Source organism: Vombatus ursinus, unplaced genomic scaffold (assembly GCF_900497805.2).
Source record: "Vombatus ursinus unplaced genomic scaffold, bare-nosed wombat genome assembly UNPS02012147.1, whole genome shotgun sequence".
In the NCBI taxonomy this organism is placed as follows: domain Eukaryota; kingdom Metazoa; phylum Chordata; class Mammalia; order Diprotodontia; family Vombatidae; genus Vombatus; species Vombatus ursinus.
In genome coordinates, this window is record NW_020951925.1 from 542440 (window position 1) to 569936 (window position 27497).

A 27497-nucleotide genomic window follows, 5' to 3' on the forward strand; every position below is an offset into this window, starting at 1 on the left:
TTTCTTTCTTTCTTTCTTTCTTTCTTTCTTTCTTTCTTTCTTTCTTTTTTGCTTTTTGGTGAGGCAAAAGGGGTTAAGTGACTTGCCCAGGTCACACAGCCAGGAAGAGTCTGAGGTCAGATTTGAACTCAAGAAGGTGAGTCTTCCTGACTCCAGGCCTGGCACTAAGATAGAAAGTTTGTGTCAGAAGTCGGATTCCAGCTCAGATCTGAAGTCTGTCACTCTGCCGCGAGCCCTACAGTGCTTCTAATCATAACCTGGTACTGCTATTGAGCTAAATGTTTCTTATTCCTCCTCTTTAGAAGATAAAATTAACTAGGAGCAGCTCGGTGGCCCAGTGGATAAAATACCAAGCCTGGAGTCAGGAACACTTGAGTTTAAATCTGGCCTTAGACTCTTTCTAGCTGTGTGAGCCTGGGCATGTTTTTAACCTCTCTTTGCCTCAGTTTCCTCATCCATAAAATGGGGACAATAATAGCCTATACTTCCCAAGGTTGTCATGAGAATCAGATGAAATAACAATTGTAAATCACTTAGATAGTAAGCACTGTATAAATGTTAGCTATTGTTATTATAATTAATTCACCAGTTTTTTCTAGTAGGATTTGGGTAGAGGCTAGAGAACTGCAGGAAGGATGTCTACACATCACTGGAAAGCTTGTCATGTATAACTGAATGCAGTTTTCATTGTCATGCAATGACTTTCAGAGCAGTTGGGAAGGTGAAAGGGGCAGAATGTCAGAGATAAGTCACTGAAAGATCGGGAGATTTTCAAAAATGAAATGCTCAGGTCAATGACTGATCCTAATATTCTAGGCCAGTCCTCACTCAGGCGCTCCAGGCAGCCGATAGGTATTTATTTTGTTCCAGGTGCTGTGCTAAGCACAGAGGGGTACAAAGGAGAACAAAAGAGTCCCTATCTCAAGGGGCTTAGATTTGAATTGGGGAGACAACTTATAAAGTGCAAATGAGAATTCTGCTAAAACCTCCCATACCAGCTCCCCAAGGGCTGGGTCTTTGATGTGTTGGATGGCAAGGAAGCAAAGAGATCTCCTCACCTCCTTAAAAGACCTCCCTCCCTACAAATAATGGGTTCCTTCCCTACAACAAATCACTATTTGGTGGAGAGGTCCCAACATTTTTCTAGAACTTCTACCACTAAAATAGTATTAAAATAATTCTGAGCTTACAAGCAGTGCTAGAGGAGGAATGTAATACACATAAAAACAATGTGATCTTTAAAAATACAATACAAAAAAGAACTTCTAAATTCAAGCACTCGGGGCTAATGTCCTGAAAAGCAATAAGGATGGTCAGGAGTAGCACCGGGAACATCAAGTCAACATCATAGGTGATGGCACTTCCTATGCCATCACGGGTCCCTATCACAGGTGAAACCCAGACATTCTCCCCAGAAGTATGCAGAGTCCAGCCCTAACATAAAGTTTGGAGCCGGGAAAGATACTACAAGAATGAGCAAACAAAAAAAAGGATCCCACTGAAAAGTGTTTGGGTTACGTGGACACCCAAGACACAAACCCAGAAGAAGACAATGACTCCACAACAGCTATAAGCAAAACCTCAAATTAAAACACAGCTTGGGCACAGGTTCAACTAGAATTCCTAGAAGTGATGAAACAAAAGTTTAAAAAATATTTTAAATGTTTTTACAAATGAAATGAGAGCACCAGAGGAAAAGATTGGGAAAAAAAATGAGAACTATGAAAGAAAAAATTGAAAAAGGAATTAACAATTTGGCATAATAGGTACAAAACATTGCCCAAGGAACAAACTCCCTAAAAATTAGGATGGACCAAAGAGAATCCAATGACTCCATAAGATGAGAAATATTAGAACATGAAAAAAGTAAGATATCTCATAACAAAAACAACTGACCTGGAAAACAGATCAAGGGGAGATTTTTAAGAATTACTGAGCTACCTGAAAGCTCTGATGAGAGAGAAAGACAGAGAGAGAGAGAGAGAGAGAGAGAGAGAGTGCCTAGGCATCATAGTTCAAGAAATCCTAAAAGAAAACTACTCAAATCTTTTAAAACCAGATGGCAAAGTAGACACAGAAAGAATCCACTGGTAATTTCCTGAAACTTGAAAATGGAAATTTCCAGGAACATTATATAGCCCACATCAAGAGTTTCCAACTCAAAGAAAAAATATTGCAAGCAGCCAGAAATTAATAAGTCAAATTAATAAGCTACAATAAGGATTACACATGATTTAGCCTTCTCTTATCCCCTGCTATAAAGGAGCAGAGATCTTAGAATAAATACTCTAGAAGGCAAAAGGTATAGGCTTAGCACCAAGAATAATTTTCCCAGAAAATTTTATTATAAACCCACAAGGGAATAAATAGATCATTAATAAAATAAAGGACAGGGGCAGCTAAGTGGTGCAGTGGATAGAGCACTGGCCCTGGAGTCAGGAGGACCTGAATTCAAATCCAGTCTCAGACCAGACACTTGACACTTACTAGTTGTGTGCCCCTGGGCAAGTTATTTAACTCCAATTGCCCCGCAAAAAAATAAAAATAAAATAAAAGACTTCCACACATTTCTGATAAAAAAGATTAGAGTTGTATAGAAACTTTGAAATGCAAACACAAGAGTTGAGCAAGGAACATAGATGAATAAGGGAATAAACAAGGATAAACTGCTTACATTCTAATAAGGAAGGATAATGCATGTGTTCTCTGAGAACTCTGTCATCACCAAGGGTCAAGAGGGAGTCTAATTAGACAGAGAACCTGGGAATGGTTCTGCTATGCCTTGATCTTAAAAGAAGAATGGAAGGGTAGGGAAAGAGGAATACACTAAGAGAAAAAGAGAGAGAGGAAGAGTGGGAAAATTACCTTACATAATCAAGGTGTGCAAGCAATCTGCACAAACAAGGAAGAAAAAGTATGGGGAGTGTCACACTTGAACCTCACTCTCTAGAGCTGGATGCAGAAATACATTTCACTCAAAAGAGAAACTGGAAGAAAAAAGGAGAAAGGAACAAATAAGGCAAAGGGGAAATTCAGGTAGAGAAAAGTCTTAAGTAAAACAATGTCTAAGGACGCGCAGAAATATTTATGACAGCTCTTCTTGCAGTTGAGAAGAGTTGGAGATTGAGGAGGTGCCATCAGGTGAGGAATGACTGAGCAAGTCATGACATATGAATGTGATGGAATGCTATTGTGCCACAAGAAATGATTAAGGGGACAGTTTCAGAGAAGCCTGGGAAGGATTATATGAGCTAATGCAGAGGGAAATGATCAGAACCAGAACAATTCGTACAATGACAACAGAATTTTAGAAGACAAACGACTTTGAAGGACTTAGGAACAGTTCAGCATAGTTACTAATCACAATTCCAGAGGATTCGTGATGAAACATGCCATCCCCCTGACAGGGGCAAAGGACTCACAAGTACAGATTGAGACACATTTTCTTTGAACAGGGCTAATGCAGGAATTTGTTTTACCTAACTATAAATATTTGCGATAGGTTTCATTTTTCTTTCTATTTCATTTGGGGGGGGGGGGTGGGAAGGTGGCAGCAGTGGAGGCAGGAGGTAGAGAAGGCAGAGTTTTTCTTGGTTGCCAGGAATAATGACAAAGATGGAAAACCCAGCGAATAAGATTTTGATGGGACTAGTCTCGGACTTTCTTAGTGGTAAAAAGGAAGCACTGATTCGAGTCAATGGCACCAGGAGCCCATGAGGAAGATGGATGTGTTTTGTAAGAGTGTTTATTGTGTTTGCTATTGTAGCAAATTTAGCTGGCATTGCAATTGTCTATCCTGGATAATTCTCAACTGCAGTGTGTGCACAATTATTCGTTTCAATGGAGGAAGAGGGCTAGTCTAACCAACCTGCCAGTCTGGAGCAGATTGAGAGTTACTTGGTGGGATCATGCCACGCTGATTCTTCAAAGGCAGGTTCTCCACCGGAACAAAGACCATTGTTGAACAGAAGTAGCCACATTGTTCCAAGTGAAGAAGGTCATAGGGGCCTGTGCTTGCCACACCAGGGCATCATAGCCCCCGTGTCCCCATTGATGATGGACCCAGTCCCCAGTTTCTACCATTTTATAAGGGCATCAGCCTGATTGTTCAGTTCAGCAGAAGGCATATGATGTGGACTCTCACATGCCCTACAAACACGATGGGAGACTTTGGCAACATGCCTCCATTGGTTCTGACCCCAAGGAGAGAACCTTTAATTACCTAGTCTTGTTCTTTTCAGTCCCCAAACTACTCAACCATGAAATTTCCGTGGCCACTACTCAGGAATCAATAGAAATAAAAAGCTTGTCTGCCCCATCTCTCAAGGCATTCACACATGCCAACCATGCCATTTGGCCCCCTGGGAGGAATTAATAGGTCTCCCAACACCTGGTGTTACACATTATTGAATTTAATAGCCATTTAGGTCTGATTGTGTATACTTTCCTCATAACAGGCAGCACCATTAGTAAACTAGGCAAAAAGATACTTCACAAGAGCTAGGTCTTAGTGTGCAGGTGTGTGTGTGTGTGTGTGTGTGTGTGTGTGCATGGGTGGGTGTGGGGGGGTATTTCTGGCAATGCTAGTGGCTTCCATTTGGCTCTGCCAGAAATAACTGGCTGTGATAAGTGCCCATAGAGATGCTCACAAGATGCCTATGACACAGTCCTCCAATTAACATCCACATGTGAGACCCATAGAGGGGACTTTCTAGCCACTGCCACTTGACAAAGGATACTTATTCTCTCAGTGGCTTTCCTGCCAAAACTCCTATGGACACTGGGCTGCAAATGTCTTACAGTAGCTCAGTCATGCCCACCTCTTTGTGGCCCTGTGGACCATCACACTTCAATACTGTTCATGAGATTTTCTTGGTAAAGATTCTGGAGCGCTTCACCATTTCCTTCTCCAGTGGATTAAGGCAAACAGGGGGAAGCAGCCTGCTCATGTTCACAAAGCTAGTAACTGTCTGAGGCTGGATTTGAAGTCAGGTGTTTCTGACTCCAGGCCCAGCACTCTACCCACTGATCCATGTGGCTGACCCTTACAGGTATCTAGCAGTCCTTCATATATTGGTGCCACAATGACTTGGGAGTATGGCTTCTGATACAACTGTGATCCTACAGTTAGGACAGCCTGAGTCTTAGAGGATGTTCAACCTTCACTCCAGGAGAACTGCCCTTAACCACCTCTCATATATAGATACAAAGATCTGGGGGGCTTTGAACAATTAGCCAGGAAAGGCAATGACCAAAATGCCCTAAATGTGGGTAGGGCAGGAAGACCTTTCCTGCCCCAGGCCACATGTCCCAGAACAATTTTGCTAACACCTTCATAAGCCTGAAAGAGTTAGCAATCATCTTCTTGTCCATGTTTCAAAAGCCACACCCAAAGCTCCTTACGGGAAAGAATCTCAACCTTGTCCACCCCCCTAATATGGCAGTGGGCATCTGCCTGTTTGTGTGGACCCCCTTGGTGAGCCACCCCCCCCACCCCAGTGACACAAATTGGTCTCCTATTCAAATCTCACCAGTTGATCTTCCCAACCTGGTGTAGAGGTCTGATGGTGAAGAACTCTAATTAAAACCTGATACCATTCAGGTGAGGTTCCACCCAAAAGGCAAAAATTTAAATGCTCCTGAATCAGGCTCATTTTAGGAAATGATGGGTAGAGACTAAGGGGCATAAATGCAGTCCGCCAGAAACATTGCTTTAAAAATATCAACCCTCCTTCACGATCCCCCATTGGAAGATTAATTGTGGACCCTTTTTAGCCTCCTGAAAAAGGAGTCCCCGTTTGGTTTTCCTGCTGGCTTAGTTAACTTTCCAAAAGCAAATCCATGAGAAGTCTGGAGTTCTATGGAACTATGAAAAACTTTTGAGTTGACCTCATTAGACTACACTCTTGATAGTTATCATTTTGATGATTCTTTAATGTGCTTTTTAAACTTTTCCTGTAACCTTCCAAGCTCCTTAGTGGTAAAAGCCAGTGGGCTATCTGACTTTTATGGAGGATGGCGTGTGCTGAGAGAAGTGATGGGATTGACCCAAGATTCTCTTCCCATTGGTATGGATCTGCAGTGCCCATGGGCACTTCTACTGCTGTCTTCTCTTATAGCTCTAATCTCTGCAGGGTTTAACACATTCTCCAGCAGATCATGCTTTCCATTTGTAGCCTAGCAGCCCTCACCCCCGTTAGCAGCACTGCCCTTTTCGTCTGGGCTGTAACCAGATCCATAAGCCCCTTCTTTTCCTTCAAAGAGCAAAAGCTCATTACCCTTTGCCTCTAACTGCCAAATGCACAAAGACAGTTTATCTTCATTTTCCTTGTGACTAATCCAGCTTTTCTAAATCTCAAAAAGAGCCAAGGGATGCATAATTTTGCTAGGTTTTTACTTTCCCTGTCAAGCTTCTTGAGCATGCATTGGAGTAGACCTGGGGGTTAGTGGGAGCTCTCTCCTTACCCCACTGCCCACACACCCCTAAGAGGGTCATAGCCCCAGGGCATGAGGGTCCCATATCTAGCCTAGGCACAATCACTAGAGGCTCAATTTCTTTTACATTAACCTTCCCCCACTTCAACAATGAACTTAACCATGAAGTGTCATTCTAACCAACCCCTGTCAACCATGCCAGTTACTCTGGGCCGGGCCTACCTCAGGCCAATTCAGTGATTCAAGCTCAAGGTTGGAATGCAGACAGGAACCACAAAATGCAATAAAATACAGCTTTACTTCTAGTAAGATTAAAAAGGATAAGTCTGCAAATAAAATCTGAGTTTTATTTTCCTCTCTGTGTCTGCATTTCCCACGGCAGGTGGTAATGTCAGGTCAAGCATGTGTGCCCACAGGGCAGTTGGAACTGTGTTAAAACCTCTAACACCAAGCCCAGAGCTGGTTCTTTTATATTTTAGGTGGCGAGGATGCCAGACAGCCTCCTGGCTGCCTTAAATGACCAGCCCAGCAACATCAAATAGCCATTGCTTCTTCTGTACAGAAATATCTATAAATATCAGCTGCAGTTAGATTTGGGGCCCCATAAAAGTTTGCCCAGATGGCCATGCTAGTGTGCCTGAATCCTTCTGGGCAAGACTTTCTTCCATTCTTGTCTTTTCATGGCTCTTGATGGAAAAATACTTGTTGGTTCTCTTGCTTCTGAGAGCTGTCGTCCTGGTCCTCTGATGCAGAACGGGCCCTGAGACCGAGGGATGTTCTTGGGTTGAGGTCAATCACCAGCTTCTCTTGGGACCGAGGAGTGGTCCAGCCTGGAGCCTAGGGGCAGATGATGGGAGTGGATGAGGGGCGGCGTGTCGTGCATGCGGTTTCATGGGGCTCACACTCTTCTGAGAAGGCCTTTTTGGAGGAGGGAAGTTTGAAATGGCACAAGCTCCAGTACGGCCTTATGGCAGGTCGTGTCTCTGTCGCTCCACCGCCCAAGGAGCCCAGGGCTTGCGGCCAGTCTGGGCAATGTCAGGCAACTTTGGTTCTCTTTTCGGAATTTCCCTTTCAGGCGCGCCCTTTGGGGAGGTGGGTGCAGTCGCAGGAGAGAAGTTCTAGGGGTGGCTGCTTTCCCCGGGACGTCTGGAGGCGCATTAAGAGGAAGGTGTTTCTCTTCTTCTGCCCTGTAGGTGGAACGTGTTGGGCATTCAGGGATCCTTGCTGAGCCTCTTTGTGGAGCCCATTTACTTCTCTAGCATCATCTTGGGGAGTTTATACCACGGGGACCACCTTTCCAGAGCAGTGTACCAGCGGATCTCAGACATAGAAGAGCTTCCACCTCTGTATACGCTCAACCGACCTTTACTTAGCGGCAAGTATCCAACAGAGAGACGTCAATGCTTCGCCTGGGATCGACGTCTTTGAGCTTCCATTAGGAGCTGTGTGAGAGCGACCCCTAGGGAGGGAGCAGGGAATGCAGGGAGGGAGCAGGGAATGCAGCTTACAGAAAGCTGGTCCTTTCATTGGAGGCTGTGTGAGAGCGACCCCTGGGGGTAGCAGGGAATGCAGTTCTCCCAGCTTGCTGGTTTCCCCATGAGAAGTTGTATGAGGGTGACCCCTAGGGAGAGAGCAGGGAATGCAGCTGATTTTGGAGAGAAGCTGGACTACGTCCACGGGCCCTGTGAAGGCCCTCTGTTGCTTTTGCTTGCTTCTTCTCCTCTAGAAGCATTCTACCAGATCTGGTAAATTCCAATTTCTCTGTTGCTCCTTATCGTATCAGGCTCTCTATTTGTCCTGAAGTTGGAGCTTGGTCTTTATTATGAAAGCGTCTCTCCCAGCAGCTCTCTGAAATTCATGCCGTCCTCCAGCTCCCAGACATAGCTGGACACCAACGCCCTTGGGTTTCCCCACTGCCCCCTGGCCAGGGTGTGATCTTGGCCGTGCATGAGCCCGTGGGTGGCATTCTCCTCTTCTGCAGTAAAAGCATAGCGCCAGGCTTGGGGGAGAAGACGTCCATCAGCCTTGGCTAGGCCACACAGCGCTCTTGCTTCACCCTTCTCAAAGCTGCTTGCTTTTAAAGCTCTTTGTTACTGTTTTTTAGAATGTCAGTGGCTAGCGGTAAACTGAACAAGAGCAGTTGAATTCAAGGGTCCTAACCGCTAAGCTCACCCTTATTTAAAAGGACACAGTTAAGGTATTTTCATCCTTTTAAAAATCTTTATTGCTCACTGTTTATAATATTTCCTTTTTGAAGCTTAATACTGAAGCCCTGGTGACCAGCAAATGTGTTTCCTCCTTTGCGGGCGTTCCCTGCTTTATTTTCCTGTGCTTGGCTACTGGCATGTCTTTAATTTTAGAGGAAAAAAAAGCCAGATGGAATTTTATTTGGCAGCATGTTTAATGAATTACAAGCATTTTCAAACAAAGCTGGAGTGAGGAAAAACAAAATACAGGGGATTAAAACAGACCAAATGTGGTAGCCTGAAACTGCAATCCTTATTTCCATCTCTGGGTCTAAGACATTTGGGTCTAGGATTTGATTGCATAATAACTAAGTGAATTAATTTTTCATGACTGAGAGAAAAATAATTTTCTTCATTTGTACTGTACTTTCTATATTTGAGTGAAGGGTATACCATTTCATTCCTGTGGTTAATCATTTAATCCCGTGTCTTTGAATGATTAATATTGTGCAAATATATTATCTTTACTGAGAAATAACTAACATCCAGAATGTCAAAGTTTTTGGCAAAATTGTGCTAACTTTGTTAAAATAAGATTTCCAGTATTTTTGAAAGGCTTCTCATCCATGAAACTCAATTTTATTTTTATGAAAGATTCTCTCTCTGTGTGTCTGTAAATGCATATTATACATATACATATATATGCATTATATATATATGTATATATATTTAAGTTACTGTCTCCTTTCTAATGTGAACAATTTGGTTGTTGAAAGAGGCAAGAAATGCACTTTTGTGCATAATTTTTTCCCCAAAAATTCATGCTTTGGAAGAAATAGAGAATTGAGGGCATTTGTTTCAGAATGGAGAGATAGGTGGCCTGAAGGAAAACCGTTTCCTCCCTTTAAGTCATCAGTTTTCTTTTCCAAAGGGTCCATGTTCTGAAGTGTTAGCATGTTGTAGACTTTGGAGAACTATGGAGCTAAAGACAAAGTGGGCTTGCAAATGGAAAATGTGTATTCGAGTTCTGATGAGTGAAATTTATGTTGATCTTTGTGAGTCAAGAAGGAGAGAAAACCTTCCTGGTTAAGTAGAGACCCAGAAAAGAATTAGGAAATAAATGGAATCACTCTAAGAAAGGATGGCGAATTCGGTCCACTAGACTGTGGGCTCCTTGGGCACAAGGACTCTCTTTTGTCTTTCTTTGTATCCAAACATAGGCCTAAATAGGCGAATGAGTAAGCATCCAGCAGTTACTAAGAAGTTCAAACTCATCTAGGATCTCCTCCCTGCGGTAAAATGTAATCTCCCTGAGGGTAGGAACCATTCCATAGTTACCTTTGGAGCCAACACATGACCTGGAACCCAACAGGGGCTCAGTAGAGACATATAGAGTAGATTCTCCAGGTTTTAGATTGGGACATCCCATTGTGCTGAACCAACTTGCAGGTATAATCTCAGGACTGTTGTTCATAGTCTTTTAGAAACAGAAAATAGGAAAGATTCTAGGTGGATAAATGAATAAATACTTGGATTTTCAAAAAATAAAAAGGTAGATTCCAGAAATTATAGACCGGCACAATTCTTCTTACTCCCCAACAAACATTCCAGAAGAGATTGTCAAACCGTAGAGATGAGATGGCACTGGTTTTTAAAATCAGTCATTCATTGACCTAGAGATTCCACCATGATCCCCAAGGAGGTCAGTGACAAGAAAGAGGCTTGAAATAGAGGCAGCCAGTGCTGCAGTGGATAGAGCATTGGGCCTGGAGTCAGGAAGACCTGAATTCAAATCCAGCCTCAGACACTTACTGACCCTGTTTCTGTCAGTTTTCTTATTTGTAAAATGGGGATAGTAGTAGCTCCTACTCCCCAGGGATGTTGTAAGGATCAAATGAGATGATAGTTGTAAAGTGCTTAGCATAGTGGGCCTATATAAATGTTAGCTATTATTAATGTTAGCTCTTAGACCCAAATATTTTCAGCAGCACCGTTTGTGGGAGCAAAGAAGTGGAAACAAAGGGAATGCCCATCGATCGGGAATATGGTAGACCAACTAGGGTAGATGATGGCTACAGAGAGACATGGAGACACTTATGTGCACTGATGCAGGAGGAAGTCAGCAGAGCCAGGAAAACACCATACGTAGTCACCCCAGTGATGGAAATGGAAAGAGCAACAGTCAAAAGTGAATGTTGTGAAGTCTGAATGACCACGGGTGGCTCCTCAGAAGAGATGAGAAGATGCCCCTCCCCCACCTCTCCTTACAGACACTGGGATCCAGGACGATGGAAGGGGGTGTGGAATATCTGATCTTTCCAATGTTGGTTGGTTTTGCTGGGGGTTTTTCCTCCTCTTCTTAAAAAAAAAAAAACCTCTTTGATATAATGGATGGCTTTCTGGGAGGTTGGGAGGGATACAGGGGTAAATCTAGGTAAAGTGAAAACAAAAAAAAATGAAACTATTTTAAAAATCAATTGTACAAGGTGTGGAAACTTAGCTTGGGAATGCTTAAAGTCAGGCAAAACTGGAGTGATCAGTTGATTCCAAATTTAATCGTCCCCAGAGAATAGAGGCTTCTTGAGGACTGCGACCATTTCATCTTTGTAGATCAAGAGTCTATTAAAGGTTGTGGTATGTAGTAAATACTTAACAAAGGCTTGCTGGATTGAGTTAAATTAGTTTGAGGCAAAGGGTCATGCACCTGGCCCTTTTAAAAGGGAACAAGGCTCAAGAACGGGCCCCCCCTTATGGGGATGACGTGGATTCATCAGAACAGGTCCAAGCTGGTCTGGAGTCAGCAAACCGTCTTGTCCAAAGAATGCTGGAAGGCAATCAGGGTGCTTAACTCAGAGAAGAAAAAGCTTATGGGCGGTGCTATCTTTGACCATTTGGGCAACTCCCTGAGAAAGAAGGAAATCAATCCAGCGCTCAGGACGTTGAGCGGCTCCAAGGAGCAGGGAGGCAGGTTCTGGCTGATTAGGAAAGAACTGAGTTAACTACCACCTCGTGCAGGAGTGAGCTTCCTCTTCCTAGAAACAAAGCCCACGTGTCTGTCTGTGCAAGAGGCTGCAGAAAGGGCCCCTCAGTGCCGGGTCTGTTTGGGGGATCATCCATCCAAAGACGTTTCTTGGCATTTTGTGAGGCTCTCTGGCCCGATTGCCCGACTTAGCTCCGCATGCCTCCTTCCCGACTGGTTCACAACTTGAATCCTCATCAGTCCAGCAGTTGGTGCTTAGAGTTTGCTGTTTGTCTCATCAATGGGCTTGGAAGGAGGCTGCAGGGCTGAGGTGGGGTCGCCATTTTTGCACCCAGTTTCTGATTAGGATCTGAGCAAAAAGGACTGAGATAGACCGCTGGCATTCTCCCACGTGGTGCAAAGGGAAGCAACTTCACCTTGCTCCGCAGCCTTCCCACTCATGTCTTCCTTTTCCCATGACCAGACTTAGAGGGGCGCGCTTTTCATTCAGTTGTCTTTCTGTAGTTTCTTTTAAAATGAGCACGCAGAAATCCCTCCATGACCTTCTCTGATCAGTCCTTGTTGCAGAGCTTGGCTTGCCCACAGGATGTGAGAGTTCTCCGTCCTAACTCGGCAGCGGATTTGCGCCGTCAGTCATTTGACCAGCATTTATTAAGTGTTTACTGTGTGCTAGGAAGTGTGCTAAGAAGTAGGGGCTCAGAGAAAGTGAAGGAGAACACGCTAGCGCAGAAAGCTGGACGCCCACTCACCGGGCTCCGCATCTCTTCTGCGGCGCCCAGTCCTGGAGAGAAGGATTGGGGAGATGGCCCAGCCGGGATCCCAGGCCTTCCTGACTGTCCTTCTTGCACCCCCTCCCCCAGTCTCACTGAGGTAGCAAGGCCCGCGGATGATTTCATTATCATGATTGTCCTTCGGTCTCCCTGATCTCATTTGTTTCCCTGCTCAGATCACAAATTGTTAGGTTTTTTTCCCCAGCTAAAAAGCAAAACAAGGCCAGTTGAAGGTGCTAGTTTCCCCTCAATTCCCCTTAATTAGTTATGGCCGCCTCACAACTTTTATCTTCACACCTCTCTGCTTTTCCAGGCCCTGAGGAGCAGGAGGTAATAATATAAACCCAGAATAGGCCTGCAGCGGAAACAGGCTATGAGGCTGCAGAGGCCTTCTTTTTAGGCTCCGATGTTCAAGATGTCCTTCCTTTGCTTGGGGAGGAGTTCTCTCTGGGCTGCCTTGTCCTGGATTAACCCATCTGCAAGAGTTTTCACCAGTCTTTGCTCTCAAGGAATGAGCCATGTTTTTCCTTTGAAAAAGAAATTCAGTGGAGAAGAGAAATGAGTGTACCCACACATGGCGTCCTGGCTCATTAGAAGTGGCCAGGGACAGATTCCAGGATGGGAGTGGCCTCTAGTCTGTAATTGTATTGACAAGCATGTTAATCCTAAAGCGTCTATTTATCATCTTTCCTTTTAATGCCCTATATTTAAGAAAATGTATTGGAAAACATTGCATACAGTAAGAACAGTGTGGTTAGTAATTGCTGATTAGGCACGCTCTGTAAGATCCTCTGCTAGGCACTGAAAATATATAAAGATGAAGAAGGCCCAGTCCTTTCTCTCAAGGAGCTTGTTGTCTCTTGGGACAGAGATGTCCAAACAAAGAGTTCGGGTACAGAGGAGACACTCTGAACACATCTGAGGGGCACTGAGTGCTATGGGTCGGACCAGGAAGAGTGAGAGGTGTGTGTATGTGACATCGTAGGAAGAGCTTCCAGAGGAAGGGGCCATCTCTGTCAGAAGCCATTAGGGGAGGGAAGCGGAGAATGTTCCAGGGCCGGGGAATGAAGGCAGGAAAGCAGATAATACCAAGTCATAGAGTTGGGCCTACTGGTGGAATCTGTGGAAGGACTTCCTGCACCAATGCCACCGCTTGCCCAAGACTCTCCACCTCCCCACCCCATATTCTTCCACGAACCTTCCCTGAGGCTTCGCCTGGCACTCACCTGGTTGTCCCTGCTCAGGGCCTTCCTGTGCCCCTTGGGTACCAGGGAAGCGTTAAAGCCATTGGCCCTTCCTCGGCCCTCCTGTCCCCACACGTTTCCTGGATGACTCCTTTAACATCATTTAGTGTGTGAAAGATGCCATTAAGGCTATACTGCCGTCTCCTCCATCTCTCCCCAGTGGCCTCCAGGTCACCCACAAACAGGATTCTCTGGGCCTTTCAATGGACTGGAAAACAGGCTGGCATCTTAAATGACAGAACGAGGAGTCTGTCCATTCTTTGTCAAGAAGTGGGGACCCAGAAATTGCGATGTTGCTGTCATATGAAGAAGCCGTGAGACTGGATGAGGTCAGTGGGGGAAGAGGTGAGCCCAGAGCTTTGGCCCACAAGGAGGGTCCCGATGGCGAGCTGCCAACTCTATCTTCTAGTATCTATCTCTGCAATGTTGTGCTACTGGGTGTACGAGCTGATAAGGAGGAGACGTGTTAGAAAACCTTTGGGAAGACCTGTTCACTAAAACGGCTTAGACACTCAGGAGTGTCTCTTCGTCGTTCTGCCTTCTTCAGGGTGTCCTATAATTAACTCATTACCCTAGTTCTCATTTTACAGCCTCGGAAAGATAAGCTCCTCCACTAGTCGATGGTGCCGATTTTAATTCCTGCCTGTTGGGGCGGTACATTTGTGCCAGGGCAGCCGAAACCCATCCTCGGGATCATGTGGGAGCCTTGTGCTTCCAAAGAAACACGCGGAGATAATGGGAACCTTGGGGCAAACTCTCGTTGGCCGCCTCATTGTTCTCTTTTTACTAAAGGCAGCACTTTCCTTAGCCTGCCTGGAGTCTTAGCTGTGCTTCCTTTCTATCAGTCCAGCTGTCTCTGGCCCCACAGGGATGTTTGCCCATGACTGCGCCAGGGTCACATCAGCAGACCATCTACGGAGGCTGAGTCTCCTCCCACCCCCACCCCGCCCCCCAGGTTCTTTCTGCACTGGTGAACTTGGAGACATCTGAATGGCCATCTGGTTGATTTATCCACCAATCACCGTCTAACAGGCAGGGGTACGGGCAGCCACCATTCCATAATCTTACGTTCCTGTACCATTTATTTGGCATCTGTAGTATGCACTGAGGAAAGACGAGGATAATTAATGCGTGGACTGTGTCTTTGGGAATCCTAAGATCCAGCTGGGCAGAACACATGCGCACACATGCACCTGCTCTCTGGTAACTTATCAGATGAGACAGTATGTACAGAGCGCTTTTCAAACCTTAGATCTCTATAATTGCCAGCCATCATCATCACTGTTACTAAAGTACATGGAAAAAACAGCGGGAGTTCCAGGGGTTGTGCAGAGTGGGAAGAAGGAGAGGTGTCTCCACAGAATCGCGGATTTGGACTGCAGGCAACCTTAGAGCTCCTAGGACCCTTTCTCTAGAGCTGGGGGGCTGGGGAAGGGTGTCACAGAGGTGCCAGTCAAGATGCTGCAAAAGGAGCAAGGAAGAGGGGCATCGGGGAGGCTCCCTGGAGGAGGAAGCCTGTGTTCTCTCTCCTCTTCCTCTGAACACCATAGGCACAGAGGCTGGCTCTGATCTCCTCCTCGTGTGTTCCCCCAGAGGTACCTCATGAGTATTAGTTGAATCAATCCATTTGAGCTGGGCTTCCAAGGAAGGGGGTGGTTTTCTACTGCGCACAGGGTAGGACTCGCTCGATTCAGTGCAGAAGTGATTCATTCTTTGGTCAGGGGACGCCCTCTCCTCCTCTTAGCAGAGCGTGGAGCGCAGGGGTCCGCCCTCGCAGGGAAGCTGAGCCAGTAGCCTTGGGTCCTGACACCAAGGAGCAAAGGGGACCTAGAGGTCCTGGAGGACTCACGTCCCTTCTGCTTGGCCTGGGGGACGGGTCTTTGGCTCTGCTCCAACCTTGTTTTTTTGCCTGGGGTTCAGCAGAGAAGGGCAGTGCCTTCCTCCCTCTGCTCTCTCCTAGAGGATGAAGCACCGTGGTTCAAGAGAGCCCGTTACTCTGGAGCAGCTAGGGGGCGCCATAGTGCACAGAGCGCAGGGCCTGGAGTCAGAAGGGCTCATCTTCCTGAGTTAAAATCTAGCCCCAGACCCTTGCTAGCTGTGTGACCCTGGGCAAATCACTTCACCCCGTTTGCCTCAGTTTCCTCATCTTTCAAATGAGCTGGAGAAGGAAATGGTGAACCGCTCTGGTATCTTTGCCAAGAGAACCCCCAGTGGGGTCATGAAGAGTTGGATGGCACTGAAATGATTGAACAAGTCATCCTAAGTGGCCTCTCTCCGAACATCCACCCCCCCACACACAGACACACTGCATGATGACTGTCCTGGCTGGACTCGGGGAGTCTGATTCCACGACCCAGCTAGAGGATGCTGCCCTGATGTGGAGTCGCAAGATTGGAGCGTGGGTCAGGTCCGTCCCCCAAGGGAATCCCTGCCGCCATCTCCAGCCTCTGCCAGGGGACCTGCGGAAGGAGGACATCCCACGGTCAGGCTCGGACCCCCATGGGCCCCTCGACGCCTGCTCTCTGGGAGTCCCTGGGAAAACGCGCGCTCTTTGAGAGCCCAGACGGCTGCATATTCTTCCTCACTGAACCCAGGGGCCGGTACAGTTCTTTGCACATATGAAGCAATTGCTGTGTGTTGGATTGAACTGAGCCCGAGAGACATGTCAGGTGTTTGGCTGCCTCCAGCCTGGCTCATGCTTGGAGAAGCCGTCCTGGCGATCTGGGGTCCCTGACTCCTGCACTTCTCCCTGGGAGGCAAGAATCCCTGCACTCTGTCACATGAGTACTTTAGACTGGATGACCTCCGAGGGTCAGCCTGAGGGTCCTGTGACCATCCGCCTCCATCCCTGGCTGGAGGACGGGCAGCACGGTGTGGCACCTTCTCTGGGCCACCCTTTCTCCCAGGGCTGAGTCACTTCAGGGACATGGCGACTCATCTGGGCAGCTGCCAGGTCAGCAGGGAATCTGGGAACTTCGTCATCTTGGCCAGTGCTCTCATGGGACAGATGAGGGAAGGGGGACTCATCTGGGGGGGGTGTTTGGGGGCAGAGACAGCACTAGGAGCTCCTCACCTGGCCTCGCCCCGGGGAGGCCTTCTCCCGTCTCTCCACACCTCTGTCTGGAGCCCCGGGTGGGCACCTCACTGACAGGTGACTGTCAGTCACCTGGGTGACTGGGAGCCTGCCAGGGACCGTGCGTCCTGCTGCTAGCGTCAGGGAGGACTGTTCTGCCCCACTGGCTCTCCAGCACCTTTTTGATCTTGCCTGGGTTTGCTAAGTCAGGACCTCAGGCTTTTAGAGTAAGGAAAGAAGGGAAGGAAGAAAGGCTCAGTTGAGCTCTGTGCCAGGCATGGTGCGTGCATTTTACAGATATTACCTCATTTGAACCTCAATACTGCTAGCAGGTGGGTGCTGTTATTATCCCCATTTTACAGTTGAGGAAACAGAGGCTGACAGGGGTGAAGTGACTTGCCCAGGGTCCCATAGCTGATGTCTAAGTGTCTGAGACTGGATTAGAATTCAGGTCTTCCTAATTCCAGGCCCAGCAATCTGTGCACCGTGGCACCCCCAGCTACCTGACTAAGGAGAAGACCCTGGCTCAGATGGCAGACTCGACTTCCCAGCCCAGCATCTCAGATGTAGACCCTGACACGCAGCCTGTTATACCAGGAGGGCCCCGGAGCCCTGAGACTAGGGCATGCAGGGAGAGCCCAAGAGGGGCTCACTGGCCAGGCCCACCTGGTGCATGAAGGTGGATGAGGCAGCGGACAGCCAGTGCCTAGAGCAGGCTGCTGAGGATGAAGCCAGGCAGAGAGTGCCAGCAGGCCCCTCGAGAGTGGGATATGGTGACCTCTGGATGTGGGGTGGGCTCCAAAGCTGCTGCTCAATGCTGGGGCCAGGGAGCAAAGCTCGGGGCCCGTGGTTGTCCACGTTCCTCCTCTGTCTGCCCGTGTTCTTCCCGCCTTGTCCTCAGAAACATGCATGCACGGTTCTTAAGGTTCTGTGATTCCGCTCCTGGGCTGTGCACCTGGACATGACAGGAGGAGGGCAGCTGGGGAGGGCGAGGGGCATGGCTAGTCCAGCTGCATCTCAGAGAAGGTGGGAGGTGCTTGGAGGCTTGCGTGTGTAACTTTCTGTGTGCACAGAGCACGTGCGGTCAGGAGGACAGTGTTCCACCAGGAATCCCTCTATGCCCAGATTAATTAATCTCTGCCCCAGCTCACAAGAGCTTTCTGTCGCTTTGTTTCAGGAATCAGCAACGCTGAAGCTCGACAACCAGGGAAAGCCCCAAACTTCAGTGTCAACTGGACGGTTGGGGACCCCAACCTGGAGATCATTAACGCCACCACTGGGAAGGATGAGATGGGCCGTGCATCTCGACTCTGCAAACAAGCACTTTACAGTCGCTGGCTACGCATCCATGCCAAGGTACGTCCAGCACACCTCACACCCTGAATGGGCTCCTTCTGGGCAGAGGCCTGGGGCCACTCGGTCCGTGCAGCTGCTGCAAGGTCTCGGGCTTCTGCCCCACCACCGTAGCTGCCGCTAGTGTTTCATGGCATCCAGATTCAAAACTGTCTCGTGAATGCTGAACTAGCACGGCCGCCTCCCAGATAAAGGGAGGCGAGAATGAAACAGAAGCAGAGATGCATCCTGACGCCTACTACAGTAACAGTCTAGGGTGGCAATGTAAAGATGCCCACGCTCTGCTTGACTTCCTCCTCTTTGGATTTTAGAGTTCGAGTTCAGTCCCAAAGGCTCTGAGCCCCCTCAGGAAGATTCCTCACCCTTTCCTGGACATGCTGTGGTGGAGGCGAGGTTCAGGTAGCTGGCCAGGAGAAGGCAGGTTCTATTCTTACCCCTGTGGATGGAAGGTGGTGAATGAGCCAACCTTTCCTTGGGACTTCTCGCCCCCTGGGGAGCCAGCGAGGCCCTCCATCCCCCTTCTTGGCCACACTCACTCCAGCCTCCTGTGTCTAGAGGCTCAGAATGTCTTCTCCCCACTCTCAGGGGCTCCTTCCTTTTGGGTGGAGTCCTCAGGAAGGGCCCTGTTTCTCACACTGGCTCAGATTGATTCAAGGAGGTGTACAGGCCCTGTTCACACTCTGTTCCTTGTTTGATTCCATCAAAAAGTGCTCTTGTCTAACGAAACTTTTCAGTGGGTGGGATAGTCGTGGGAGCCCACAGGTAGAACAGGTGGAACCCAGGGGCCTCCCCTTTCCTGGTGCGGGAGAGCTTTTCTCTCAGAGGAGGCTTCCCCCCTTCTCTCCTCAGCCCTCAGTCATGACTGACAGCCATTCCTTCCCTTCTAGCTCTCCTCCAACATGCGCACCAAGGTCGGCAAACCCCACCTGTACCATGAGTGCAAGCAAGGCGCCATGGAGTACCAGTCTGCCAAAGAGTCACTCTTCAGGGCCTTCCTCAAAGCGGGCCTTGGAGCCTGGGTGGAAAAGCCCATTGAGCAGGACCAGTTCTCTCTCAACTGCACACCCTGACCCGGGGGATGGCACCTGGACACCCGGCCATCACCTGGCGCCTCTGCCACAAGGAGCCCTCCTGCGCGTGCGCACGCCCTCCCACAATCCCCTACACACACACTCCCACAACGGCACACACACACACACACACGCTCCCACAAGAGCACACATATGCATACGTGCTCACACAACTGCACATACCAGCACCCACACGTTCAGACAGCCACACACACATACACACACACACACACACATGTGCGCGCGTGCATGCACGCATACACCCTTTCTAGGATTAACCAGCAACTGCTTTCATTCCCTTTTCATGTTTTGAAAATCTAATTGTTAGGTTGTTTCATTTTATGTTTGAGAACTTGGGTGTAATTCTCTACAAATCCATCCGTCTTAGAGCCGCTACAGTGCAGACTGGGTCTAATTTTCACATCTCCACTTAAGTCAGACCCTGTCCTGGGTTTGCCCCAGCCCCGGCACTCCCCTCTCCCATATAAGGCAATATAGGTAGGTGCACATACTCAACGTACATGCTAGCATTGGGGTTTTCACAGCATTTTTAGGATGTGGTTTGAATTTTTCTAGAACTCATCTACAAAATCCATTTCTGCTCCTTCATAAGCTTTTTGTGAATGAGAGAGGATGTGCGTGATGAGGCGGTGAAGCCAGAAGGATTAACTGTGGAAAGCCTGCTCGTCCCTACCTCCTGGTCCTTTAAAAAACCAGCTGCCGAGGAACGCTCGGTCGTCGACGTGTGTATCTATTAGTCTGTGACCCGGTTCCAAGTACTTGTCCTTGCCCCACATTTCCACACGGTGTAAAGTCTTCATTTTTTTTTTTTTTACCATTATCAACTGGAAACCAAGTAGAGGTCATTTGTAAGTTCCACAATTCAGTCTGTATAACACAGAAGAAGTTGACTCTTAGTAGCTGATTTTTCCTCCGCCCCCTTCTCTCTATAGTTATATATATATATATATATATATATATATATATATATACACACACACATACATACACACACACACACACACATATATCTATACACACCCAGGAATTCAGAGTACAATCACAGCTTTAGCATTACTAGGGCACCTTTAAGAACCAGCGTGATTCGTTAGGAACGTTTGAACGAACGCCAGCCCTGCCGCCTCCCCTCCTTCCTCAGTGACTGGGAGGGCCCTTTGGGAAGATCTGCTTTGCAAACCTTAATTCCAGGATTCTTCCCCCATCTATTCATGTTCATCCTTCATTTGACCCCTGGGTCCCGTGGGCGTCGGGGGGTCCTGTGGAACTTGAGTCTGCAATTTGGGGGCAGGGCCAGGTGATCGAAAGCTCCCTGCGTTTGCTCAGAGCGCTGTTATTGCAAGATGATCCTGGGCCTCTTTCCAGACTTTCCCCTCCATGTCTGCACACGGAGCCAGCCCGAGAGTGATCCGTGACAAGGAAGTGAGGTCTGAGGCTGCTTCTGCCCATCAGACCTTTGGGTAGAAAGGTCAGAACGAACTGGTTTGAACCAGAGCTGCCTTCCGTGTCTCCTCGCATGGGTGTCTCGCCAAGGATGGCTTTCCAGGCCCTTTGGGAGGAGGCACCTCTCCCCTAAGAGGAGTCTCAGAGGAGTGGAAAGGTCGCAGTTGCCTAATGTAGCAGCAGCATCCCATGGTTCGGGCAGCCAGGAAGCAGGGCCTGTGCCAAGGAAGGGTCACCATCGCTGCTGCCCAAACACATTGACTCTTCGACTCCTGGAGCAGCAACTACCTCAGCCCGGGCCACTCCCTTTGGATTAACCCACACCTGGCCAGAAATGAGGAGAAGAAGGCAAGAGAGCAGCGAGTTACAGAAGTGCTCCATGTCATGACAATTAGTATTCAGCTTCAGGTCCTTGCAGAAGAAAGGAAATTCGGTTTCCAAATGGGAGAAAAAGGAGCTTTGGCAACTGTGAACCATTTCTGTTAAAGGGCCCTGAGTCGGTGCGACATTAAGAAACAGGACGAGGATTTCTGGGAAAAAGAGACTGCATCCACTCACAGATGGGGAATAGCTAACCTAGAAATCCAGGTTTGGGGTGAGAGGAAATGGCAGAAATCTGCATTGTTTTTAAGGGAATTTTTTTTCCCTTAAAGGAGGAATGGTCACTTCTATAATTTTCTCAAATTATTTTTTAAGAGTTTATTTTTGAAAAAAGTTTCTTTCAGAATCTGAGCTCTTAGGAATAGGGCCTTTTAAAAGTCCCTGACATGGTGAAAAGAACGGGAGCGATTTTGCACAAAAATCTTGAACGGTCCATGTTCGAGGGTAGGGGGCCAGGCGAGGGAGGGCATTTTCTGGGGTCTACTCATCGTCATCATGTCTGATCAGTTTTCTGGCCGGTCACTTTGCTCAGCGAGGAGGCATCTGTGTGGAAATGGAGGAGGAGGAGGAGCAGGTGAGGGGACCCAGGATTGTCTGGGATTCCCTCTGCCACCAGAAAGATTTGCTGTGCTCTGGTAGAAAAGACTGGCGCTCTGCGTTCCTTGGCTTTCTCCCCAGCGTCAGCGCTGTCTCCGGTTAGGTCGAGAGCTCAGACGCCACGTTCGCCAAGCTTGGGACCTCCCCCCACTTTTGCTGCCGCCTCTTTCATGTCCCTCTTTGGTTAATATGGCAGCTGTCCTGGAAAGCCTCTAATTGCTTAATTTTGAGCAATCAAAGATGAAAATGTGCCCACTGAAGGCCAGGCACTGTGGGGCTCCCTGGTCTTGTCAGGCCGGGCTGCGCAAGCCTCGCTTGGGATGGGTGGGGGCAGCTCCGGGGCTGGCCGCGGACTTTCCTTCTTCCCTAATCCCCCCTCCTTATTTTCATTCTAACGAGTGAATATGAATGTTTTCCTCAGGATCATCAGAAAATTGAAAGAAAATGAATCAAGCTGATGTAAATACTTGAAAAAATAGAGCAAGGTTTTCTTCCATTCTCATCTAGCTTTATCAAAGACGTGTCTAACAAACCGAAGTGATTCGGCCTGGAAGGCTATGCGACGATATTGTGTAGGGGTGGGTCGGGCCGTGGGCGTGAGCCTCCCTCGGAAGACTCGCGGTAGTTGCCTTGTTACCGTACTCAGGATTACTGAAGGACTCCTCGAGAAGTTGTCCTGCCCTTTGCCACCGAAGCACACATTTTCTGGCTGAGAAGCGGGTCTCCACAGCCCCCTCCCCCCAAGCATCGGTCACTTACTAGTAGGGCTCGTGAGGACGGCTGGGTGGTGCTGCCAAGGCGGGACCTCCGGCTGTTGTCCTAGGGGACGTTTTTTCATCTCTCTCATAGTTGGAGAAACCAGAACGTGTCAAGGATGAATACAATACCCATCCTCATGCCTAGTGTCAAACTCACCACTGTCTGTATTAGGTGACTGCTGAATCGCTGGAGGCCAGTCCTCCGTGGCTCTGCCCTGAAGGAGGCCCGGCACTGACTGCTGGGGGTGAACAGAGCGCGTCCCTGCCACCCCGCGAGAGCCCACGCCAGGGAGGAAGCTGGGCACCTGACCGGCATTTGCACATTGACAGAGGCTCGACTCACGTCCCCCGTGGCCAAGAAGTGGTTTCTTCTTTACAAAACACGCCTGTCATGCAATCCAAGGGGAGCCTCTTTTGGTTGTTTTGTTAAATCAGGTTGAAAGGTTTGGGTTTTTTCCTACCTAGAAGCTAACAGGTGTCTGAACGGTGTCACTGCCTTGGAAAGAGGCGACTTTTGCACTGAAGAATACCTTGTGTGCTGTTGCGTTTTTATTGTTGTCGATACAGAAGATGTTGTATTTTTTCTAAGGGGGTGGGGAGAGCTTGTAATTCAAATCATGCTATTTTTAAGAAATTGTCTATTGAAGCGCTGCTCTAGAAATATAGGAGAGTGAGTTGTCCCGCTTTGTCTAGCACGTCCCGGCTGTGTGTTAAGAATCCCCGCTTCTCCTCTCCCCGCTGCTGTGCCCCAGAGTGCTATAGCTGTGTCCTCTGATTGGGGACAGAACTCTCCAAGCTTTGCCATCCCCCTTACTGGGCATCTTTGGTTCCCAGGATGGAGGAGGCTGACCCCACAGGTGCTGTCCTCCGGAAATCCAGGCTTTGGGGGCTACCCGCAGTCTGTAATCAAGGGCTTCCCTCAGAAGGAAGGGATCCCCTTCTATGTGTGGGGTACCCGGCATGGCCCAGAGTCTGGACTGATCTCCCCTGGGGTAGGCGTTGCCTTGTGGGCTTCCCATGACCCTTTGAGGGTTACCATGAATGCTGGGGTGAACAGGACAGCAGCTTGCAGGTCTGCGGGGGTGGGAGGGGCCAAGGACTCCTGACCTCATGCCAGAACAAGAGGGTGTCTTTGCCTGCAGCCCCCTAGGATGCCTGGGCATGACCTGAACCTTTATCAACGCTGTAGCCTGGACCATCGGAATCTGAGCTCTTCACCCAAAGATTCAAATAGTTTAAGAAAAAGAGGCCTCAGATGGCTTCAAGTAGCAAATGGGGCAAGGTAGACTTGTGCCTCCCAACACCATGGGAGTCTGCCATGGCTGCCTACCATGATTTCATGTCCTTTCAATGATCTGGGTTTAATAGCGACCATCCTTGTCCCCAGAGGAGGTCTCCCTGGAAGATGGGACAGAACGGAGAACTGTTTGCTCCTAGGACACCCTCCTGGCTCTGGGAGGAGCTTTCCTGCCATCACCGTTCAGTCACCATGGATTGGCTGGGGGTCTAGACCAGGGGTCTAGTCACCTGACGGAATGGATGACTAAGTCCCGTCCCTTCTTGGCCCCTTGAGCTTCAGCTGGGACCCTTCCAGAGGAGGAGGTAGTGGGCGTCCATTTGATGAGGGAGCTTTGTCATATGCTGGAAAATCTCCCACCCCATCCTGCCCCCCAATCTGGTGCCTAGAGAGCTAATGCCCAGGTGATGCTGTCATCCGCATCAGGTGAACCAGTGTGGCATCCCTACCCAGATGGTATCTATCTTGGGGCTCCTCACTGTTCATGTCCTAGAGTTTTCCAGAATGGCCCTCAAAGTAACATACAGCTGCTCCAACAAACATTTGGAAAGTATTCTGCCTTTGTATCCTTAGTGTTTTGCATACAGCAGGTGCTTAATAAATACTTGTATTGAATTGGTTTGGTTAGGATTTCACCTTAGAGGTAGGTGGTCTTCAAAGTGTGCCTGGCATGATGGAAATGGTGCTTTAAGGGTGCCAGGTGGGCTGCTGGACAACAAAAGGCATCATTTAATCTCTGCCTCACCCCCCCCCACCCACTCCACCTAATCATTTCAGCTGCTAGAATATTCTATACCCAGTGTCTAGGAGTATTTCACAGTCACCTTAGAAACATGGCTAGGTCCTTTTCAAGTATTAAAATGAAGTCACTGCATAGGAAAGGTTAATGAAGTTAGTCTGCCTTCGTCATTCTTAAATTCTGGGAAATGATAGTGCTAATCTGGGGGAGGGTATTTCAGGTCAAATCCAAACTAAGCGGGGATGACAAAGGCAAGAAGCCTGGGAGCCCCTAAATCTTGGTAAGTCTGTCCCTTCCTCATCCACTCAGTGGAGCAGCCAGTCCTATGTGGAGCGGGTGTCCTCAGTGGGGTCAGAGGTCAGAACAGGCTCCATACAGGTAACTCACAAGCAGTTTGCTGGTGTTCCATCCCCTCCCCCCCACTACGTATAACATGGGCTGGGCTGTGGCTATGAGATCAGAAGCCTGGCTTTCAGGTAACGAATGTGGGGTTTCTTTTAATGGAATTTTTAAAGTGTTCTCTCTTGGGACCTTCATGAGCAGCTGTGGGATGAAAGATGGGATTTCATGGTGATTTTGATTCGCATGAGGCTCACCACACCCTCCGGGGCGCAGGCCCTGTCTCGTTCTACATTCTGTGCCGACAGTTTCCTTCCTTGATACAGGAATCCCTGAACTGTGTTCTGTCCCTCCAAAGGCCACCCCTGCTCTCCGTGACAGCCCTGCTGGGAGCTGCGTCAGGCGCTGACAGCCCAGTCCTCCAAAGCACAGTTTGTGAAGCGTCAGCGGGGGGGAGCCCTCCAGGAACTTAGAGTCATTCGCTTTTCCAGACTTTGGGTTGTTTTCTTTGGATTGTGGTTTTAGCAATTGGTCAATTTGTATGAATATAATTCAGCCAAGAAACTTGTCCCTAAGATCAACCCTGCAGTATTCTCTGTATAGATAGACAATATGGCCTGCATGAGCTTTCTCTCACACTGAGACCTAGCCGGAAACGAGCATGAGACGCTGTCCTATTTAGACAAAGGGATTTAAAGTGTTCAAAATAAAAATACATTTAACTACGCTGTGCAGTGTCTCAGGGTGTTTTCTGCTGACCATGGTATCGTCTCCACCTTCACTCACGTGGCAGGCGCAGCATTGAGAGCAGGAGCATGGCACCCTATTTCCTAGCAGGTCTTGCTTTCCTGGTACTTCTTCCCAGTCGCCCAGCATAGGGTCAACATTTCTTCTCTCTCCTATAACTCCCATATTGTGCCAGTCCCCAGATTTTGGCATCTGGCTTCCACATCATACAAGCATTTAACAACAAACTTTTATTAAGCACCTACTATGTGCTGGGATCTGGGAATTCAAAGAGGAGTGGGGAGAATGTCCCCATGGAGCTCATATTCTACTTAGGGGAAATCAGTCCATGGGCAAGCTATAGAAATCTGTAAGGTCACAAGTACTTTGTCCAGGAGACAAGTTAAAGGATTGGGACAACTTAGAAGAGAAGAGACGGGATGTCAACATCCATCCCCAAATCAGAGAAATGAACATTCAAACAACTCACAGGTTTGGAGGCACTGCATGGAGGATTCAATGATGGAGGGAGTGGAAGACAGACCCTGTGAATGGCTCCAACTGATGTTTGAAGATGTTTGGGTCCCAAAGCAAGGCTCTTCCCTAACTGAGCTCTGATGAATGAATGACTTTAGTATGTATAGAGGTGGTTCATTAGCATTTATCCCTGTATATTGACCCTCCCTGAAACAGCGGTTGTATCTTCCTAGATGACTGCTCACTCTGCACTGTCTCAGCCGCGTTGCCTGCTCCCCTTGGCTCCATTGTCATTTCTAGGCACATCACTTGCAGATGGACCACATAGCCCTAGTTTCTTCCCAATTCTGACTCTGTGTCACCAGTTAACTAACTGCCTACCGGACATTTGCAACTGGATGTTCCAGGGACATTTTGAACCCAATGTGTCTGAAACGACTCTTTCAACTAGTGAGGACTCCACTGGCTGGTGATACAGGCTGGCAACCTCAGGGTCATTCTCCACTCTTCTCCCCCTCCCCCAATTTTGCCAAATCTTGGTGTTTCTATCCCCAGGACATCTCTCCAATAGGCCCCCTTCTCTCCTTTGATGCAGCCAGCCACCACACTGGTGCAAGCCCTCATCACATCATGCCTGGAATATTGTGATGGGCCTCCCTGCCTCAAGCCTCTCCCTTCTCCAACCCGATGACCCCACAGCCATCAAAACAAGCTTTGTAAAGCACAGGAATGACCGGATCACTTTCCTGGTCAAGAAGCTCCCATGGCTTCTTGTGACCTCAAGGATCAAATGTGAATTACTCTGGCATTCAAAGCCTTTCCCAACCTTGCTCTACCTAGCTAATGCTTTCAGGAATATTACTCATCTCTCTCTCTCTCTCTCTCTCTCTTTCTGTCTCTGTCTCTGTCTCTCTCTGTCTCTTTCCCTCCCTCTCTCTTTCTTGTTGTCTCTTGTTCTCTGTCGTTCTCTCTCTCTCCCTCTCTCCTCTCTCTCCCTCTTTCTCTGTTGTCCTCTCTCTCTCTCCCTCCCTCTCTCTCCTTCTCTCTCATTCTCTCTCTCCCTCTCTTGTTCTCTCTCTCTCCCTCTTTCTCTCCCTCTCTCATTCTCTCTCTCTCCCTCCCTCTCTCTCTCTTTATCTCTCTCTCATTCTCTCTCCCTCTCTCTCTCTCCCTCTCTCCCCCCTCTTCCTCTCTCCCTCCCCCTCCCCCCTCCCTTCCTCTCCCCCCTCCCTTTCTCCCTTTATCTCTCGTTCTCTCTGTCTCTCTCCCTCCCTCTCCCACCCCCTCCCTCCCTCTCTCTCTCTCTCTCTTATTCTCTCTCTTGTTCTCTCTCTCTCTCCCTCTCTCGTTCTCTCTCTCCCCCCCATTCTCTCTCTCTGCCTCCCCCTTCTCTCTGGCCTTGGCACTTGTCTTCTCTCTTAACATTCCAATCCCTCTCTCCAAGCTTTGTGCCCAGTGCCTGTCAATGACTCTTTTCTTATCCTCACCTCCCCAAATCCCAAGATTCCTTCCATGCTCAGCTCAAACACTTCCTCCCCCATGAGATTTATTTACATTCCCCAATTATTGGTGGCCATCCCCCTGCCCAAAAGTTATTTTGTATCCCCTTTG

The 27497-nt window shown here is 48.3% G+C and overlaps 1 protein-coding gene across 3 annotated transcripts in view; it reads left to right on the top strand.

Moving 5' to 3' along the window:
• The window catches only part of ADARB1 (adenosine deaminase RNA specific B1), a 124247-nt gene extending 104152 nt beyond the window's left edge, over positions 1-20095 (top strand). For all 3 annotated transcript variants that reach the window (XM_027857432.1, XM_027857430.1, XM_027857433.1), the window contains 3 exons: positions 7629-7810; positions 17866-18044; positions 18929-20095. In XM_027857432.1, coding sequence (XP_027713233.1) covers positions 7629-7810; positions 17866-18044; positions 18929-19111 — 544 coding nt within the window. In that variant the 3' untranslated portion in view covers positions 19112-20095. The remainder of the gene's footprint in view (positions 1-7628; positions 7811-17865; positions 18045-18928) is intronic.
• Positions 20096-27497: the final 7402 nt, after the last annotated feature.